Source organism: Ursus americanus, chromosome 2 (assembly GCF_024610735.1).
Source record: "Ursus americanus isolate L20-20 chromosome 2, mUrsAme1.1.p, whole genome shotgun sequence".
Taxonomy (NCBI): Eukaryota; Metazoa; Chordata; class Mammalia; order Carnivora; family Ursidae; genus Ursus; species Ursus americanus.
Window position 1 is genome coordinate 85,083,809 of NC_142128.1, and position 22,226 is coordinate 85,106,034.

General features: G+C 41.0%; 1 protein-coding gene across 2 annotated transcripts in view; it reads right to left on the reverse strand.

The window, feature by feature from the left end:
- The window catches only part of NIBAN1 (niban apoptosis regulator 1), a 195,819-nt gene that overhangs the window by 62,355 nt on the left and 111,238 nt on the right, over window positions 1-22,226 (reverse strand). For both annotated transcript variants that reach the window (XM_045811477.2, XM_045811476.2), the window contains exons 4-5: window positions 18,751-18,865; window positions 13,588-13,755 (exon numbers count right to left, since the gene is read on the reverse strand). In XM_045811477.2, the coding sequence (XP_045667433.2) occupies window positions 13,588-13,755; window positions 18,751-18,865 (283 nt within the window). The remainder of the gene's footprint in view (window positions 1-13,587; window positions 13,756-18,750; window positions 18,866-22,226) is intronic.

Below are 22,226 nucleotides of genomic sequence, written 5' to 3' on the forward strand. Positions count from 1 at the left end.
GCAAGGTGGCCGGTGTGCAGCTGCCAGACCTCAAGGGCAATGCCACATGGTTGCAAAATGAATGTGTGCTTAAAAGACAGAAGCAGCCTTTGTAAAACTGCTATTAGGGATAATTACCTTTTCAACACCATTTAAATTTTATCTGTGGGTGTCCAGCACTACGGTAGGCTCTGTACTTTAACCAGTCCTCTCCGTGAAAAAAAAAATGCTGCATAAATTACACTGTGAATAATATTTTTAAATACCTTGATGAGCTGGCAGTAAAGGAAGAAATGTTCAAATTCATATGTTGAAATTTTGATCCTCAGTACCTCAGAAAGTGCCCTTCGTTGGAATTAAGGTCATCGTGGATGTAGCTAGTTAAGATGAGGTCATTCTGGAAGAGCTTGAGCTCCTAACCCAATATGACTGGTATCCTTATAAAGAGGGGAAATTTGGACATAGGCATGCCCAGAGGGACCATGCCATGTGAAGATGAGGGCAGAGATAGGAGTGATGTTTCTATAAGGCAAGGAGAGAAGCCTGGAACAGATACTTCTCTCACAGCCCATAGAAGGAGCTAACCCTGCCAACACCATCTTGCTTCTAGAAATGTGAGACAAAAAATGTATGGTGCTTGAGCCACCTGGTCAGTGGTAATTGTTATAGCAGCCCTAGCGAACTAATACAAAACCCCAAAATGTAAGCCAAGCCTTGAAGCTAGCTTTCACTTTAGAAAAGTGAAGGCATCACAGACCCAATGCCTTTACCACCTTAAGCTGATGACCTTATGCTACCCTTTACGTAGTCTCCCAGGAGGCTGAGTACCAGAATCAAAGTCCCAATCCATATAAGGTGCTAAATTAAAGTGCAGAAACCACCCATATATAAATGGGTTTAGACCATTACAAGGAAAATTGCCTGTCTCAAACCTTGGCACTGAGTAAAGGAGATAAATACTTCCCTTGAGAAATAATATTCACAAGCATGTTCCCACAACCTTTATGGCCTAAATGCACATTAACTGAGTGGTCCAAATATCTGGCAGTGCCCTCTAGCATCTGGTAAGAAGAAACACAAATCCTCTCTGGAGGAATTCACTTTCAACTGGCCTCAACGAAATACGAGCTTATATGAAAAATCACAAAGTATAGCAGTTAATAAGGTACCATGAGAGAGAAGAAGCAGAAATAAGAAATAGCAGAATTCAACCCACAAACTTCTCAGATATTGGAATTAGCAACACAGAATATAAAATACAGTCAGTTTAACATGTTTTTAAAATAGAAGGAATTGACAGTGTGAGTAAAGAGTAAGAGATGATTTCAAATGACTGCTCAGATTAGAAAAAGAACAGAAATAATCACTAGAAATGGAAAAAATATGACAATTAAAAGCAAAACTCAATGAGTGTAGCAGGAGATTAAATATAGCTGAGTAGAGAGATCTATAGAAACTGTTCAGGAAGAAACAGGAAAAAAAAAGATGAAAAATATAAAAGGTTAGGGATGAAGAAGATAGAGTAAGAATATATAATATGAATCTAATCAGATTTCCCAAAGGAGAAGAGACCAAACAAGGGAGCAAAAGAGATAATGGCTGTGAATCTTCCAAAATTGATTAAATAATAACCTAAAAATTCAGAAAAACAACAAATCTCAAGCATTCTAAATAAATAGGAACTCCACAGCTATGACACATTTTTTTGACACTGGAGAATACCGGAGACAAAGAAAATAGGTGTGTGTGTGTTTTTAAAGTGAGAAGTACATCAAATTACTTTCAAAAGAACAACAAATTTCTCAACTTCAATGATGAAAGCCAAAAGACAGTGGAATCAAATATTCAATATAGTGACAGAAAATGACTGTCAGCCCAGAATTTCATACGTGGTGAACTATCTTTTGTGAACAAGGATGAGATAAAGACATTTTCTGATAAACAGAAACTGGAAATTCTACAGGATGCAGTTCAGGAAGAAAGAAAATCCTCCCGGATGGAAGGTCTGAGATGCAAGATGAAATTGTGAGCAAAGAGAGGTAAAGATGTAGTAAACATTAAAACTGCATAAAACAGCAATAATAATACCTCGGAGGGTTACAATGAAAAGATTTCATTGAAATTCAAGTCAAAGAGAACCTGTAAATGGTAGTGGGGAAATGTTATAGGAGTTAGCATTCTAAGTTATCTGTATTTTTTTGGCAGAAAGTTAAGGATGTTGATTAATGTTTGAGAAGTTATGCAGGCTAACAAGACAGAAACAGAATATGCACATTTCTATTGCACAGTGGTAATAATCAATTTGGAAGAAGGCAAGAACGTAGAGGAAAGGAAACAGAAAAGGTGGAATGTACAGAAAACACAAAATATGAGAGATTTAAAACCAAAATATGAGTAATCATAGTAGATGCCAGCAAACTAAATGCTCCATTTAAAAGATTGTCAGATGTTTTTATTAAACGGATATTCTGCGCAAGCCCTGAAAAAAGAATGTTAGTGTTGCTACCTTAAAATCAAACAGAACAGACTTGAAGGCAAATAGCATTAATAGAGATAAAATGGGTCTTTTCATAATGATAAACGATTCAATTCACAGGAAGATAAAACAATTTTAAACAAGTATCCATCTAGTAACATGGATATGTTATAAAATATGTAACAAAATATAATTCAACAATTAATAGAAATGAAAAAAGTCTATCATCATAGTGGCAGATTTTAACAGACCCCTCTTTGGTAAGGGATAAATTTAGCATAATAAAAAACAATCAATCAGTAAACATAAAACAGACTGGAATGACACAAAGACACACTTAAATTAATAGACACATACATATACAAGTATTCAAGGAGATTTTAGGCTGCAGACCCCCTCCCCCACTAGACCCCATAAAGGGCCATAAAGCAAGGTGCAACGCATTTTAAAGGTTATAATATAGACCATATTTTTGTCTACAATGCAGTTAAGCTAGAAACCAATAATAAGTACACAATATATATTTGGAAATTAAGAAATACAGTTCTAAGTAACTCATAAGGTAAAGAAAAAATAATACTGGAAATTAGAAAATATTTAAATCTGATCATGAAAATTGCTGCAAAAATGATAATGAAAAATACTACACATCCAAACTTGTGGGATTAAGCTAAAACAATATCCAGAGGGAAATTTAAAGAATTTACGCTTATATTAGAGCAGAAGAAAGGGTGATGATTAGTGAGTATATTAGTTTTTCTATTGCTATAATAACAAATTACTCTAAAAGCCAACAACTTACAACCGTGGTACTTATTTATCCTTTTTCATAGTTTTTGTGGGTCAGGAACTCGAAAGCCCTATGGCTGGGTGGTTCTGGCTTGAGGTGTTTCTTGAGGTAGCAGTCACATCCTTGGCCAAAACTATAATCATCTGAGGGCTTGACTACAACAGAAGCACCCACGTGGCTGGCATGTTGGTGTTGGCTGTTGGCAGGAAGGCTCAGTTTCTCTCCACATGGCCCTCCATAGAGGGCTGCCATGTGTTCTCACTAGGTGGTGGCTAGCTGCTCCCAAGTGAGTGATCCAAAAGAGAAAAAGCCAGGCAGAAGCTATTCTTTTTGTGACCTATTCTTGAAACTCCACATATTACTTCTGCCATCTTCTATTTGTAAGAAGTGAGTCACCAAGTCTGGCCCATATTTAAGAGAAGGAAAATTAGGTTTCATTTTTCTGAAGGAAACAGTGTCAAAGAATTTGCAATCAATTTAAAACAATCACAGTGAGCTAAGTATCTACCTAGAGAGATGAAAGGGGGGAAAAAACAAACCAGCAAAATCAAGCCCGAGGAACTAGAAGAAAGGCAATTAGAAAGATAACATCAGATATTCACATAATAGAAAACAAATATGGAATAGTCTGCCAAATCCAAGTTTGGTTTTTTGAAAAAGTTGACAAAGTTGACAAACTTCCAGTGAAACTGACCAAGAAAAAAAAGAGAAGAGATACAGAATAACAACATTAGAAATAAAAAAGGAACAACTACAGACCCCACAGACAACATATGGGAAATCGAGAATATATTATTAATAAGAGGATATTATGCATAACTATATGCCACTAAATTTTAAAACATAAATAAAATGGATAAAACTGAATAATCCTATAACAGTTTAAAAACCCAAGTCAGTAATTTAAAAATTTCCCTCAAAAAGAGCACCAACCTAAGATGGGTTTACAGACAAGCTCCATCAAATATCAGAAATACAAGTAGTTCCAGTGTTACACAAATAATTTCAGATTATAGAAAAGGAAAAAAGAGGGGGGGAAAACTCCATCGTAATTCCTTTTAAGAGACAGGAACAACCTTGATGGCAAAATCTAAAAATGTCATTGCAAAATTACAGGCCAAATGCACTCAACACAGATGTGAATACTCCCTGAGATATTCGCAAACCAAATCAGAATTAATTTCTATAAACCGGCAACAAACAGAAAGTGTTCATAGCAGCACTATTCAGAATAAATAACGGAAACAACCCAAATGCCTATCAACAGTAAAATGGATATTAGAAATTATGGTCTATTAATACAATGGAATATTTATTTTGGAACGATATTCAATGAAATACAGCTATAAGCAAAAACACTGGTGAATCACTGGAGTAAAAGATTGAAAAGGGAGGTCATGAAAGAAGGCACGTAATACAGTTCCATAGGATAAAGTCTAAAAGCATGCAGAATGATTAAACACTCATGATAAAGCTATGAAGAAAAGCAAAATACGAAATCCGGAATGGTGTTCTCTTAAAGGGAAAAGAGGGCAATAGGATGAGGGAGGGGCACATAAGAACTAACACGGTGACAGTAATGTTCTTTAAACCTTCTACATACTTCATATGCATTCTTTTATAGCCACTCAATATTTAATTTTTAAAACCTCAAACCAACTAAAAGAATGAATAACAGAGAGCTCCCAGCATGGTTCTCTTCCATCTTACACGTTCTAAAGTTGTTCACAGAGCAGGAAGGAGGACAGCGGCTCACCATTCCATGACAAGAGGTGAGACTTTTCTCTAAGCCCTCCTGAACGCAGATTTTTAAAAAGAAATCTAGGAACATATGCCAAATGGAGTTCTTTCATAACATTGACTCTGCAACCACATATTAAAACAGTCATCTCATTTGCTGTATCATTTCAATCTTACCATATTCCATCCACCAGTAAAAAAACCAACAGAAGCATGCAAACAAAAACCATGAAAGTTAGTCAAGTTTTTGCCAAAGTCGGTCATAATAACATCAAAAACTGTCCAGGAACTTTGGAGTTTATCCAATCAAAATAACACAGGCAAATAACTTTGCTTGAATTGATTTCAACTCTCTGTTTGTTTAATCTTCTTTATTATTGTTCCAATTTGTCACCCTTAACTACCACAAGAGCACAACTTTTAGACCTCCATCCCAAAATACCTACTTGGTTCATTGGAAGTAGAAAGGGGGAGGGGTGGCAAGAATCGGTGGTTTCAATGAAGTGACAGCCTGTGTGGGACAGGCCCAAAAGAAGTATTCAGCAGTGGTTCCATGGCAACAGAGCTTTAGGCAACAAACGGACGGAAGCCTACATTTGTAGGTACTCTGTGGTGATAAATGCTAAATGACTGAGAGAAAACACTTCTATTGACTCTAGTCTCTGATGTAGACATGTTCTTTCAAGATCAACTCTTTTTTTTTTTTTTTTTAAGATTTTATTTATTTATTCGACAGGATAGAGACAGCCAGCGAGAGAGGGAACACAAGCAGGGGGAGTGGGAGAGGAAGAAGCAGGCTCACAGCAGAGGAGCCTGATGTGGGGCTCGATCCCGTAATGCCAGGATCACGCCCTGAGCCGAAGGCAGACGCTTAACCGCTGTGCCACCCAGGCGCCCCTCAAGATCAACTCTTAAACTGTTTTGAGAGCTTTGAGTAATTTAAGTATATCCAGAAGTATAAATAATATGAATAAAACCTGTTTAGATCTATTATTTTGGCTTTTCAGCTTTCTTCAGGTACAACTGACATATAAAATTATAAGATGTCTAGAATGTGCACCTTGGTGATTATATATATAGATTATATATAATGAAGTCATATATATAAAATAATTACATATATATGGAAATATTCCCCCATTTTTAATTAACACATCTATCATTTCATGTATTTATCTTTTGGTGGGCAGGGGTAGATTAGAACACTTAAAATTCTACTTTTTTTAGCCAATTTCAATGATACGATACAGTGCTATCAACTACAGTCACCATGTTTTACATTAGATCCTTAGACCTTATTCATCTGACAGCTGAAAGTCTGTACACTTTTACCAACCTCTATTTCCCCGACCCCCCGGCCCTGGCAACCACTCTTCTACTCTGTTTCTGTGAGTTTGACTTTTTTTTTTTTTTTTGGATTTCACATATAAGTGATGCCATGTGGTATTTGTCTTTCTCTGTCTGACTTATTTTAGATCTATTATTTTTAGACTATTCCAATGTAAGTCTTCACAAGCACCATAATTTTCCTTTACAAATCAGTTTTTATTTAAACAGTATAAAATCATATGTAGCTTGCATTTTATCATACACAAAATTTAACCAGTAAACAAGCTACATTGCCAAATATTTTATCTTCAGAGCATAGCTAGCTAAAAGACACAGTCATGTTTAGCAGGTGGGCAAAATATCGAGTTAAATTCAAGACAGTGACGCTTATCAAGAAACCAGACATAACCCAGGTCTCAGATGACCTTAAGTGAACAGCTCTGAGTTTGCGTCACTTTGGGTCATGCAAATGTATCACAGAAGTAGTCTGATTTAATAGTATTGTGTTTTAAGTGACCAAGAGATGAAAGAGTCTTCTAAAAAGTAGTGCTGAAAGATGATAGATGTCAAGGACTAAGTGTCAGAACAAATAGTCCTCTAACACTAACCAGCTATGACCTTGGGCACGTGAGTCACCATTTGAGCCTTTATCATAAATGAACCCTGAGGGGTTGGAATAGGTGGCCACTAAAGGTCCCTTCCAAAGTTAACTTTTTATGAACAGTAAGCAAGCGTCAGAAAGGGGGACGTGATAACTCCTTAAGAAAAAATGGCACAGTCACAAAGGGACAGAGAGAAATGTTTATAACTTGTAGAGCATTAACTGTGTGAGGCAAAGAGCACACACTAAAATCAAGAGGAAGGTAGTCTCCAAGCAGAGAGAATCCTTGTAAAGAATTTTGTTTGGGACAGTCCTGTGAAAACTGGAAACTGGTATCTAGTGACTGACTAAACAATAATTTGGCAAGGATTTTTCTTTATAGTGCATAGAGGTTTTTGTGCATTGCAACAAAAGTACACTGCAGAATGCTTTTTAGAAGTAAAAGCATGCAAAGAGACGTTTATAAAAACTGTACTTTTATTTATCTATGTCCAGCAGAACATTCTTTTGTAATAAAACATCCGAAAGAGCCCAAGCATAGTTAGAATTTTCTGACTCATAGATAGGTATGTCTATAAATGTAGCATGTGCCACAAATTCCTAAGTATGCTTTCAGATATAAGAGCATGAAACACATTGTATATTTTCAGTTAAACTTGATTGATGTTCACATCAGAACAGTCCTTCAAGTAATGGACGTGTTTCACAGGTGGTGATGGGCTGTCGAGATCTGCTTCAAGTAGAAGTTAGTGAAAATAGATCTGAGATCTAAACACATCATGTGCAAATAAACACACACCAAAGAGGGTTTGCTCTAGCTACTTGAATCAGAAGATCCTTTTCTGTTTTAAAATTCAGTTTAATTCAGCAACATTTATTGAACACCTAAAATGTGCAAGTGTCAAAACCAAATCTAATAAAGGCGTTTGATTTGACATGGGATTTCTGGGATAAGAGCTCCAAGCATACAACCCTGACAGCAAACGATTCTAAAGTTTAATCACTGTGACAGCTTCACAGTCAGCCTGACTCACTCCATCACAGGCACCCTTGGATGCCATTATTGTCATAAGTGATTGAACAGCCCAACTCGAAACAGACGTTTGCAAAGCATCTTTACATAATTTTGTTCTTCTCTCCAAAATCCTCTGGGCTCTTCTTTCATACTGTCTTTTCAACCCAGGTGCCCTCATGCCACGGGATATTTTACTGTCCCTTCTTCCTTAGTGTACATGATGACGGGGACGCCGGCATTTGTTCAATGGCAGTCCTGGCTGTCCTTCAAGCTAGCACACGACCATCCAACACAACGTGGCCAGCATTCCACCTTCTTACCAGGATCACCAGGCATGAAGCAGTGGCTGTCTTCTAGCATCTGACTCTTTTGTTCCTCAAACCCTTTAGGTGCTGTACTGACAAATCCTTTCCTCATCCATGTCACTGTGTTTATGAAGTAGGCCAGGCCACATTTACAATGATTATCTCTCAAACTGCGCTTCAATTCTGAGATCAGCTTTACTCTAGCAGTAAGTTATTAATTCACAAATGTCCTTGAGACATTTTATGAAACACAAGATACTTGTCTGAGCACTGCAGGGGGATACAAAGGGTGACATACGATTTCCCTTGAGGGGCTTGAAATAGAGGAAGAGAAATAGGACAAGTAGACATGAAAATCAATAACGTAAGGCAGACCGTGGAGAGTTTCCCATCAGTGGGACAGATAACAGGTGCTGGAGAAGTTAACCCTGGGGTCTTCACGGCAGGGGTCAGACCGAAGCTGATTCTTAAAGGAGGAGCAAGACAGAATTTAAATAGGTGGAAGGGAGGAGTGGGTATTGGAGGTGTATGCAAAGCCAAAGGTGTCCGAGTAACACTCCTATTCAAAGAAGGCGGGAGGCGTAGGACAGCAAGGTTGGGAGAAAGGAGGCCTGTGCTTGAGAATACCGTAAATCAGGCACAGCCAATCTCCTTGGAATGAAATGTTTCATCTTTGTGACAACGGTAGTGCCACTGAAGGATTTGAATAAAAAATTGTGCTTACAGATGATTTATCTGACTGTTACATGTAGAAGGAGGTGGCAGTAATTGGAAAAAATAAGATCAACTAAAAGCCTCTGGGAATGTTTTTTTTATGAGTCCCAAAGCAGGCTGGTAGCAGCGAACTTGAAATAAAACACAGAAGAGACACTACCAATTAAGGAGGTATCTGTATGAAGAGGGTGAGTCAGAGAGAGTAACAGTCACTGAATTTCACAAAGGTTCTATGTTCCTGACAAGCATGCTGCCTAAAAGTTCAATAGTAAAATCACAGATCCATGTCGTGAATGAGTAAGTTAGCACTTACCAGACATAAAAGCACCGACTCATCTTCCTTAAATGTTTGCAGATTTTATATACAAACATCTTTAAGCTGCACCAACATACGTGTTCTATGCTTTTTCACACATGAGTGTATTTGTAACTGCCAACGATGGAGGTAGAGAGATTCACAGAGCCTTTACCTGGCAGCAGGCCCTCGGACAATTGCTGGGAATGGGGACCCATAGAAAAAACCATTTGCCCTTGAGGGGCTCGCAAACTACAGCCTTCCTACAAAGCCAGCCAAAGCTTAACTGCGGCCCGCAGGCTGCTGACTTCCCACTTGGGTCTCCCCTCCAGAGGGCCCTCCCATCTCCAGCCCTGTCCACGCGTCTGTCTACGAGACTTCGTCACCTGGATGTTCACGGACTTCTCCAACTCAACGTCTACAACAGCGACCACATCATCTTTTCTTGGCACCTGCTCCTCTTCACGCAAGATTCCTGTCTCAGAGAAAGGCAGCAGCCGGGAATCCTCCCACTGCCTCACTCTCCACACTATCTAACCTCAAGTTCTGTTCATTCTACTTCCTGGCTCTCTCACTTATCCAGCCACCTCTCACCATCTCCATTATCAGCTCTCTGGTGCACACTCCCACCCCCTGGTACCCGCCAAAGCTTCCTCAGTGGCCTCCTGGCGTCCCAGCATGCTACCCTCCCATCCTTGGCCCACACAGCAGCCTTAGAAAGTGTGACCTTTCTGAAATGAATAGATGACTGAGTCGCTTATCTGCTTAAAACCTTTTAATAGTTTCCTGTTGCTGTTAAAATAAAGTGCAAATCCCTTAATACCCATTGCAAAGCCCTTTATAGCTCGGATCCTGCCCATCTCCCCATCCCCACTTGGCTCCTCTCTCCTCTCTAAGCACCAGCCATGCAAAATTCTTTCAGTTTCCCTAATGATCCATGCTCTGACTCTCTTCCTGGCCCCCACATATCCTATTCTTCCTGCCAGAAACACTTTCCCCCCATCCTGCAAATTCCTATGCCAAGGAATGATTACTCTGAGCTGAAAAGACAGACTTGTGTTCATAATGATCATTATTCCATGTTGCATATGTACAACTCTCTATATTTATTAAAAGTTTTATTTATGTCCCTGTAACTACAATGACCAGATTTTTCAAACTAAAATTCTAAAGAATAAGACTGAATTTTGGACAACAGGTTTATCTTGAAATACCTTGGCATTATATAACTCCCATTTTATAACACTGGACATTTAGAACCCTGGCCTTCCCTCACTGGGGCAGGGATTGCAGTGTGATTCCAAAAGGACAGAGGACAGCAGTTGCTGTAGGCACATATCACGTAATGGGCTTGACATTTAGTCCAGTGTGTTGGAATAGGATGTTCTGCTAAATAGTTGTGGAATTTTTTTATGCCTGCTCAATGAAGAAGTGCCAAAACCAAACCAAACCAAAACACACACACACACACACACACACACACACACACACACACACACACATCCCTTTATGTATCTTAGGAGTGTAAATAATCTTTGAGGTGCCCAGAAGCAGCTCCCTCTCTTGAAGGAAGAAGGAGCAGAGAGCCATCTACTTGCCTTAACCTGCCCCAGGACATAGCCTTATTGTCCAAGAACAGAGTGCAATCAGGCCCTTTATTGGGGTTAAATAGGAAACACATGCACCCCATGAGGAGGAATAGAAGTGGCTATGGATTCAGAATGAATGGATAAGCATACCCAGACTAATTTGAACCCAGAACTCCTGGGGCAAGTGGGCCAAGTTATGGTGGGATTTGAGCCTGAAGAGAGGTATCCTAGGAACCCCCAGTGACAGACATCCTTGGTGGAACTTACCACAAAGGCAAGGAAATGATCTTCCCTCAAAGATTCCTTGAGGGCATCATGTTAAGTAAAATATGTCACAGAAAGACAAATACTGTATGATCTCACTTCCATTGGGAATCTAAAAAAAACCCCTAAAAATCTCAAAGTCATAGAAACAGGGATCAGATTGGTGGCTGCCAGAGGCAGGAGGTAGGGAGTGGGGATATGGGATGAAGGTGGTCAAAGGTATAAACTTCCAGTTATAAAATAAATAAATTCTGGGATGTCACATACAGCATGGTGACTATAGTTAACAATACTGTATTGCATATTTGAAAATCACTAAGAGAGTAGATCTTGAAGGTTCTCATCATGAGAAAAAAATTGTAATTCTACCAGGCGATGGATATTAACTACACTTATTGTGGTGACCATTTTATGATATATACGTACAACAAATTAGTTATGCGACACAGCTTTGACTGATATAATTATATCTCAACAAAACTGAAAAGACCCCCAAGGACTTGTGAGTGAGTGGCCTGGCATCAGCTGCTGGGATATGCTAGTACTCAACAGATGTGGGTTGTGGCTTGAGGGCCACTGGAGCAGGGACAGCAGGCTGACAGCCCTACTCTATTTTCCTGAGCCCTAATTTTACACCTATTTCTAGACTCGTCTGGTAATTATGGGGAAAAAGTCATGGTTCACTGTTCATAAACGTCTTACAGGTTTACTCAACATCATACAATGAATACCCGGTAGAGGTAGAAATAACACAAGTGAGTCAATAAAGACGGGTGGTACAGTGTGCCGTCAGAAACACAGAAAGACAGGCGGCAAGGGAAGGACCCGAGGCGGTCAAGGACTGTTCCTTACAATGTTTTGACGGTCTTTGGTTCTGCCTGGAGCTACTGGAAGTTACACCACATCCCATCAAGTCTGCGTAAAGCTGCAGTGAGGAAAAGTGGTTTCTGGACAGAGGAATGTGACATAAAGTGAGAGCAACGTGACCAGACCTCATTATCTTAGTGCTTTTGATAACACTGGAGAGCGGAGTAAGGTTTTGAATTGACTGAAATCTTCCATAAATGGAATCTGAATGCAGGCTACATAACATCCAGAAACTCCCCAGGGAATTTCCTATTATGTACATGGAAGGAGGAATGAAGCAAGTCCCATCTGGCTAGGCAGAGAACATTCTCTGCTTAGGGAAACTTCATGGTTCTTGTGTTTAGTGCCAACGGCATGTCCGTACTAGACCCAGGCCCTGCACACAGAGGTGTGAGTGTACTGAAAAATGAGCTAGACGGAACAGGCAATACTGGGCAATTCTTTGTGTCTAGAACATCCAAACCACAAGGCAAGATATTAATAAGTGTATCATTTTTATAAAGTCCCTAACTAGTTACGAGCCAATGTTATGACCCATGTTACCCAGAGTTGCTATAGCAAAACAGAGTGACATTATATTTTCTCATGAGCTTCCTATCGATACACAAGCTAAAATCAAGAACAGATCGACACACATCACTTAGCGACTCCTGCTCTTTGGGACTGACATTCTCAGGGAAACCTCAGAATTTTAAAGATACCGTGACATTAGCCTTATTAGGAAAAAAAGGCACTGATGGGGAAGGTGACTCCCCTCACATGTCACCTGCTCAAAGAGGCCTCCTCTGACAAGCCTAAAGTCCTGAACTCCATTCTTCGCCATGTAGTCACTTCTAGTTACCCCGCGACACGTTAACTTTGAGAACTATCAAGTTATCTCGTGTTGTCCCTCATTCTGTTTGAATGAAGACTCAGAGAGAGGGACTTTGCGTGGTTCCTTACTCTGTTCCTAATACCTACCGAGGCAGGCACAGAGTAAGCCCTCAGTGATATTTGACTAACCACTGCCTTTCCAAAGAACAAAGAGCTTAATCTTCGGTACCCGAAAACTTGGTGGATTCCAGAAAAACCAGCATTCACGTCAATTCATCAAAACCTCCCATACTGCAATGAAAAACTTGTTAGAAAAGCAACATGGGGCTCCACCAGAGACCCAGTGAATGAGAACACCTGAGGGTGGGGGCCCCCAAAATTCCGGGTTCAAGAAGTTCGCCCAGTGATGTTAGGTACCATAAAGTGTTGCACAAGTCATTCAGAAATAAAGGTGAGGAAACAAACCAAGAAATGTCGTAAGGACTAACTTTGCCAGGGACGGCTGGCACGTTCTTGCTGTCGTTTCCATAAGAAACATCAAGAAAAAGGAAGAGGGTGGATTATGCACAGAACGATACGCATGAGTATGGCTCACACCTGCCGTGGGGTAATGCCCCACATTGTTTCTCGGAGGCCTCCCAGACCTAACCCGACAAGCGGAGCGTGACCTCGCTCCTGCCTACGAACTCCTGCTTCACGGCGCTTCCCCTCCTTCCAAGGGCAGCCCTTTCTAGAACCGTTCTTCAGGCGACTGACCAGGCCCCCTGAGCAAAGCAGCCCCGCGGGGCGTGTGGGGGCGCCAGGTCCTACCGTGGTTCACGTGTCTGATGCAGTCGCTCAGGAGCGCGCTGAACTTCCTCTGGTCGGCGGCCTCGTGGAAGCAGAAGTAGCCGTGTCTGAGGAACGGCTGCCACAGGTACACCGGAAACTCCTTGGGCAGGACCACGAAGGGCTGAGCGGTCTCCTTCTCACTGGAGGCTGAGGCAATGTGGAAAGCACAAAGACATTTTAAAACGTGCGCCTTTTATGTGAAATACTTATTTCAGGCCGTGAGGGCAGCTAGCTCTTTGGGGACAGGCCATGGGACAGAAAGGTGAGATGAGGTGTCTTCCCAGGACGGTGGGAAATGGCAGTTCAGGCTCCTCTCACTCACTCCCTCCACAGGTAACTGTCTCACTCCAGCAGGTGGCCTCGCTCCCTCCCTGACAGGGGAGAGCCAAGGCCACCAGACAGCATCTTTCTCAACTTCCTCATATCAGGGATCCGAAACAGAGTCTGGGTGTCCCCGCTGGCCCTCTTCAGGCTCACCGTCCCATCCCTGGAGACACCCGTTCCAGCGGGCCACTCTCTGCCTTACGTCCCCCCCCACTCCTCCCTGTCGCTACCAACCCAACGCTTGCTTTTTCCTGCCTCAGTCTGGTTCCTGTGCCACCAGTCCCGAAACCCGATGGCTGAGGTCACTGATGTTGTCCTAACTGCCAAACTGTGGCTTCTTCTTCATTACCTAAGCCCTTTCCCCCCCCATTATCTAAGACGTTTAACCCGATCTGAAGCATCTTTTGCTGCTAACTACCCCTTCTTGAAAACAGTCTCTCCCCTTGACCTGTAGGATCACCTCTCTCCTGGTATCCTTTGTGCTTTTTAAAAATTGTTTCTTCCTGGTCAGCTTTGTTGGTTCCTCTGCCCCTTCTCTCCATCCCCAAGTGAAGTGTTGGTGTTCATCCTGTTCTGTCCATTTTGACTAGTCTCTGCTCTCCTTTGGCGTGGTCATCCATTCTGTGATATGGAATGTTGTTTCTGCAGGTCCTATTACGGCTTCCTCTAGTCTTTCCACCATACTTTCTCCTAGAAGATTCTCATTCATCCTTCAAAAGTCAGTTCAAAAGCTGCTGCTCTGGGGTGCCTCTGTTGGCACCTCCCCATGCCCCTAGGGACAGGGTTGGGTGCTCCCTACCTTCTTCTCCCTAAATATTGTAGAGATCGGTTTTCATGTTTGGCACTGACAGGCAGGGTGGAGGGCACAGAGTGAGATGAGCTCCCCACTGGTGCTCACGCAGTTCTCCTCTCCAGGAAGCAGGACCAGTGCCCTGGAGCTCTAAGAGGATGGAAACCGCGCCTTACATACCTTTGTATGCTCATCCCTTAGCACAGCCATAGAACCGAGTAGATATAAAAAGCTTTAAACGATGGACTTTTACCACTTACGTCAAAATCAATCCTAAGAAACTCATGTCAAACCAGGCTACTATTCAGATCCCCACCTAAATTTTATTCCCTTCCATGCATTCCAGATACATAATGTTATGCTTGGCTAAATGATCCCCAGCTTCTTAGCTCTGTGCTCTCTACTTACGTAAAATGGGCACCATCGCAGGGAAGGGAAGGACAAAAGGACCCTCTCAGAGGCCACTGAAAGCACTAGACATATCCAACGATGGATCAGAGCCACATGGGAGACTCCAGAACAGAGCCTTGCTACTGGCAAATTAATAAATCAAGATTTGATAAATAAAAAATAGATTTCCTGGTGGCATATACGGGACTCTGTTTCAATGTCTTGAAATCTGAAGGTAACAAAGTAGAATGCACTAGAAACACAAACTTTGGCGCACTCAGTACCTCACAAACTACGTAGCACATAATACAAGAATGAATCACTGTATAAATGAACAAATGAATGAATCAGTAATTAAATTCGGTAGCACAGACCTCTAATTTTAACGCATTATCTGATGAGGGAGCAGAAGCAAGCTGAGGATCAAGCAAACTGCCCCCCCCGCCCCCATTCCTCAGGTAGTCCTAGCTGCCCCAAACCTAAGGGAAGGGAAAAAACAGACAGTAAACTGACAGAGCTCACAGTCCTGCAGGACGAGAGTCTCCATCAGGTTACCAATGTCTCAGTGATTTACAAGGAAAAAGCATTCTTATCAACAGCCTAACTTCCAGAGACCCATAACTCAATTTCCTGGAGCCCTAACATCACCCTCTCTTCCATGAGTGATGTGGGAAACTGAGGCAGAAGGGAACGTAAAACTGAGGGCTTCAGAGGGGAGGGGGGTGGGGGAATGGGACAGGCCGGTGATGGGTAGTAAGGAGGGCACGTATTGCATGGTGCACTGGGTGTTATACGCAACTAATGAATCATTGAACTTTACATCAGAAACCAGGGATGTACTGTGTGGTGACTAACATAATATAATAAAAAAAATTTAAAAAAATAATAAAATAAAAAATAAATAAGAGGAAATAATAAAGATAAACCAGAAATTGAGGTAAAAAACAAAGAAAAAATGTAGAATAAATAAAACAAACAAAAAAAGGGAACGTAAACAAAATTAAATTTATTTACGACCCGCAGTCCATTGACAAGGACCTGAGATGGGCAGAGTATAACATTCCTCCAGGAAGCTTCCAACTGTCTTAATGTTAATGCCTTACTAGAAGGAAAAACAGTGTTAGCTTGACAATAGCCAGGCCTCCAGTATCCTGAAGTCTTCTTTAGCATGTGAAAGTCCTTTTGGACACCTCCCTTTGTCCTTAAGTCCCCCACCTCCCAAGTATATAATCAGCCATTCCTCACAACCCCAGGGCAGCAGCTCTTTCTGCCCACCGGCGGCCATCCTCACTCTTTAATAAAGTCACCTTGTTACACCAAAGAGGTCTCAAGAATTCTTTCTTGGCCGTTGGCTCCAGACTTCACCAACATTCCAAAACTACAGCATTATCGATTTTCCCCTTCTTTCTTGGTTATAAAATCCCCAGTTTTCAGTTGAGTAAGTGACCGTGTAAGATAAAGACTACATTTCCAGCTTCCATTGCAGCGTGGTGGGGCCCAGCCACTAAGTTCTGGTCAATGGGATAGAAACGGGAGTGGCAGTGAAACTTCCTGGAAGGATCCTTAAAAGAGGGAACGTCCCCACCTCGTTCTCTTTTTCTCCTGCCTGCTGTCTGGAATGAGAAAAGCATGACTGACTCTCCAACAGCCCTCCTAGACTGTATCAGAAAGGGCCACAACCTAGAGATACAGGGAGACAAAGCTAGAAAGAGTCCCTGACATTTATGGAACTGCCATGCCAGCCTGGACGTGTAATATCCAAAATATTTTTAGCAAAAAATTAAGCCTTATGTATTTGAGTCTTTTGTTGTTTGCAGCAACAAGTTAGTATCACACAGTGAGTCTTCCTGGTCAACATGGCTTTATGATACAATTCCTCTCGCCCTTTCCAAGATGTCACAGTTTTGTCCAAACAACTCAAAAGCAACAATGACCCTTTGCATTTAAAAGCTTCAAGCCCCATAAAATTCATTCTTCTTAGCCTCTAGTTATCTCTCATTTAACATTTTACATCAATTTTCCAGATGCCATTAATCTGCATTTTTTCTGACTTGAGTTATAGATATCACAAATGATCTACTGTAGAATATTCTATTTTTAAAACACAGAGGGCCACACCATACAATAAAAAAAAAAGTCATTGAAATACCCCAGTCCGAAGCCTGGGGTCAAATGGCCTTAGTCACACAGGCCTTGTGTTTTTTATTCCTATTCATTCCTTCTGATATGATTTCACCAATAAACCAATAAATGTATTGTCTATTCTGACTGATTTCACTGAAAAGTTCTACTGGAGAAATTCCGAAGAGTCATCAAGTTGGCATTCCCATTTCTAGCGGCAGCTCCAGAGCCAAGATGACATACACGTAGATGTTGAAAGGAAATATAATAATATGTATAGTGCACATAAAGTGTTGTTTTAGCTTGAATTACTTAGTAATAGTTTGTTAACCTAGGTTTATGGTCCATGTACTAATCCTATAATAGTGCTATTAAAAACACTATGCTAAGCATTCTACACCAAAATAACAATTGATAAAAGGATTGTATTTTTCTCCATAAATTCTAATGATATGATTATGCCCATTAATAAGAACCAGGGCTCTCTTCAAGAAACCGAGTAATTACTGTGTGGTATGATTTACACAAAGCTAGATGGAGTTATTATCCACAGTTCATGGATCTCTATGAAACGCGCTATTTGGTCTCTATATTATCCATCACTTTCTCTACATGCAAAAAATGGAATAAATAAGAATCCAAGAATGTCAGAGCTGGAAAGCTCCTTCTCGATTTTTAAGTTCAAGGGCCTAGAACTGGAGAATCAGAAACCAGAGAAGCTCAACAACGGCTAGGGAAAACATTGATAAGTGTCACGGAACTAGATAAAAATCCAGCCTCTAAATTTAGAGTTCAATACTCTTTCCATGACAACGATCATTTATTACAGTTATTACTTACAGATTAATACAGCACTATACGGGTACGGTAGCTGTGAGCGACTGTAATGCTTGTTTAACGTATTTTGTCAATTCAGGATATTTTATTGCATATCATCCTAAAATTATAAAAAAGAATATTCAGGTCTGGACTTGCTTGCTTAAAGGTGGGATTGTGTATTTCACAGAAATAGGGCCCTACCTATTTGTTTTTGCTGCCCTGTGTGATGAAATTAAAGCTGGCATATATTTCGAAGCCTCAAGATGCCTGACAAATGAATCGTACATTTTCCATAAGCTAGAAACACAGTATCTGACTTGTGTATTACTGAATGTTGATTTAAAATAGCAGAAGTGGTAAAATGTTTACCCAAATTAGAGAAATTACAACTTCCATGTGTCTACAGAGAATGTGTGGCTGGCCCAAAGTTTCTCAAGTTTAGCAACTATTCAACTCTGAATGTTTTCTGGCAGATACTTCATTGTCAAGGGCTGTCCTGTGCAGTAGAGCATGCTGCCCTCTCCCCACTAAATGCTTGTTGCACCAGACTCCCTAGTTGTGACAACCAAAAATGTCTCCAGACGATGCCAACTGTCCCTGCAGAGTGAAATCCCCTCCCCCCCATTGAGAACCACTGGTCCACCGAAACAAAGCAAGTGTAGGAATTTTGCCTTGAGAAAGAATGCTCAGTGACTCACCAATAGGGTCTGGGAAAAACCGATCAGATAACAGATTATATTCATCTTCTGAGGTTAACACCTTGCCACCAGCTGGAAGAATTCGACTTTTAGGAGCCACTCCTCTCTGATAGGCCTGGGGAGAAAAAGGCATAAATAGGTGATTTTTTTTTCCCTATTTGGATTTTTGGAAAATACCAGGAATATTAGAAAAAGACACAGGCACACACACTTAGAGATAACGATTCCTACACTACGTCTCTGAGAAAGAGCCACATATTTAAAAAATATGTTTCGTGGACCTGTGACTTGTAAGGTACTTTAGTGATGGTCACAACATGGTAAATCAGGGTCCTTAATCTTAGGAGACTCATTCTAGATATGTTTCTCCAGTGGGGAAAACATCATCTTGGTAACTTCTAGAATCCTGCACCACACTAGCACCTGAATCATTCTCATAACCACAAGGGTGATGATGCATACAGACACTGCACAAAAGGCTTGGGGACCGATGATGAATGACATGGGGGACATATAACTGCAATGATGGTTGCCATGGGTTTTCACCCAAAACAAAAACATGTTGCCATGATAAGACATGACACCGCGTGAGACCATGTTGCAGTAAACTGATCTGGGATGGAAATGCAACATCAGGACATGAGAACAAATTCTTCCCAGCAGACAAAAGGCCCTGCTCTTTGGGAAATGAAAAAAAGGGGCAGAGAGGGGCACCTAGGGGCTCAGTCGGTTTAGTGGCTGCCTTGGGCTCAGGTTATGATCCCGGAGTCCTGGGATCGAGCCCTGCGTTGGGCTCTCTACTCAGGGGAGAGTCTGCTTCTCCCTCTGCCTGTCCCCTGTTTGTCCTCTCACTCACTCTCTCTGTCTCTCTCTCTCTCAAATAAATAAATGGAATCTTAAAAAAAAAAAAAGGTACAGAGACTTGCTACTGCTCATGAGCAGTTTGTGCGTCAGATCCACTCACGAGAACAAACACATAAGGTAAAATTTAACTACGTGCCTCTGATGGGAGGGCTTAGGTCAAGGCCAAATTTTGAGAATAGCAGCCTCAACGCAAATTGAGAATCGAAACCAGGAAACTGTACAACCCCAAATCTAAAGTATGCTCTTGGGGAAAACTAAAATAATGTTGATCATGGCAACAAAATCACAATAACAATAACACATTCTCAATCAATAAGACATTGAGTGAAGAGTCCCAAGCAAAACAAATTATTAAAAAATATTTTTTTTTAAGATTTAATTTTTTTTGCGGGGGGAGAGAGAGAGAGAGTAGGGAGTGGGGAGGAGCAGAGGGAGAGGGAGAAGCAGACTCCCCACCGAGAAGGGAGCCCGACACAGGGCTTGAACCCAGGACCCTGGGATCATGACCTGAGCCGAAGGCAGACGTTTAACTGACTGAACCACTCAGGAGCCCCAAAACAAATTCTTGCATATTTATGAAGGTTGTTTTCCATTTGTTTTGTTTTTTTAAGTTCTTTTTTTTTTTAATTTGAGAGAGAGATATAGTATGAGAGAGTAAAAAGATCACAAGTAGGGCAGAGGGAGAGAGAGAAGCAGGCTCCCCGCTGAGCAGGGAGCCCTATCGGGGACTCATCCCAGGACCCTGGGACCATGACCTGAGCAGAAGGCAGATGCTCAACCAACCAAGCCACCCAGGCGCCCCTGTTGTTTCGCCTTTGTAGGAACAACTACTGCACTGCTTAAGCGCATGCGGGACCCAGAGCACAACAGAGAAGAATCTGAAGTTGTGACTCTGACAAAGTCTAGAAGCAGTTCAGCTCAGACCCGCCTCAAGACTGAACTGCATTATTCTAACAGGGGCCCCAATCTGGACTTTTATACACATTATGTTATTTAATCCTCAAAACAGTGCTATGAATTATTTTCTCCATTTTATAAATGAGAAAAATGAAGCTCAAAGAACTTGTCAATGGCCCAGTAGTGAGTTGGTAACAAATCTTGGATTCATATCCGGGTCTGTCCAGAAAGTGTACAGGAAGTAGGGCATGGCTATTGAATGAGAACGATTCGTTTTTTCCTGCTTAATTACCTGCCAAAACCAGACATTCAAAGAAATAATAAGCAGCTTATAGGTACTTAATATATGACTCTTAGGTGTCATAAAACATGCCCTTCTATAAACTAAAAAAACAGGATATTATGAAAACTTTGAGGAATTATAGCAAACTGCATGGGCACTTTAAAAAATTTCCAAGATTTTAACAGACCGAAGCACCCCTGAGGTGCCCCACCAGACATCCCTGTAAAACTTCCAGGTTTTTAAAAAATATGTAGTTATTACCAAATTCAGTGACCATATCTTAACAACCTGAACAAGTTTATTTAAAAATGATGAGCAAAGCAAAGAAAGCAATACAGTCCATAAATTGCAGTTGAAGGAGCAAGCTTGAAAAAATGAAAAGAAGGGAAAAAACACCAAAATCTTATTCAAAATTAGAAGTTCAGTTAGTGCCAAATGTGGTGAAAACCCTAATAAATCCTAGAGCAAGCTCTATGAGTGTTTCCCCTCAATCAGTTAGTAGTGATCACACTGTAATGGTTCTACAGGAGGCTCTGCCAGTGGTTGGCCAAACGCTAAGTGCTTAAATATATTCATTTGCTTAATCCTTACAATAACATGGCCTCGAAGGGATGGATCATGTGCACCATTGCACGGATGAGAAAATAGAGGCTCAAGGAGGTTTATAACTTATGCAAGGACACATATCTAGTAACTGGCAAAGGTGTGATTCAAAGCACATTTTATTAACCATTATGCTCTACTGCCTCTTCCCAAGCTTCCCTGAAAGAACATTGTAATGTGCCATACAAAATATGAGGTGATTTATTTCATTTTTTAAAAGATTTTATTTATTTATTTGAGAGAGAGAGAGCACAAGTGGGAGAAGGAGCAGAGGGAGAGGGAGCCCAACATGTGACTCCATCCCTGGGGTCGTGATCTGAGCAGAAGTCAGACGCTTAACTGACTGAGCCACCCAGGTGCCCCCGAGGTGATTTATTATTATTTATCATTATTGTATGTAATGCATTGATAATTTGCTTCTGAGAGCAAATCAAATGTTAAATAAAGTCCTAATATAGATAAGCAGAGAAGATATTAGCTTAATGAATGTTGAAAAGAACAAGACTACCTAAGAGAGCATTTGAACATTGCCTGTTAGCCTATGGAATAAATTCAAACTGTGTTTTATTTCTATCTCCCATCAGACATGGAAATGCATTGACTTGTCACTCTGAAGCCTCTTCCTAACGGTTAAGCATCAGAGGTATTACTCAGTGTATCCATGGAGGTTGTCCTGACTTTTTAAACTCAGAATCAAGAAAGCAGAGTTTTGAACCTGGTACTACATTTAACTGATCAACAGTAGGCTCCAAAAGGAGATGGAGGATCGAGGTAGACTAAAAGCGGGTACAGTGAAAGATCTGGAAGGAACCAGTAGGATCATTCAGCC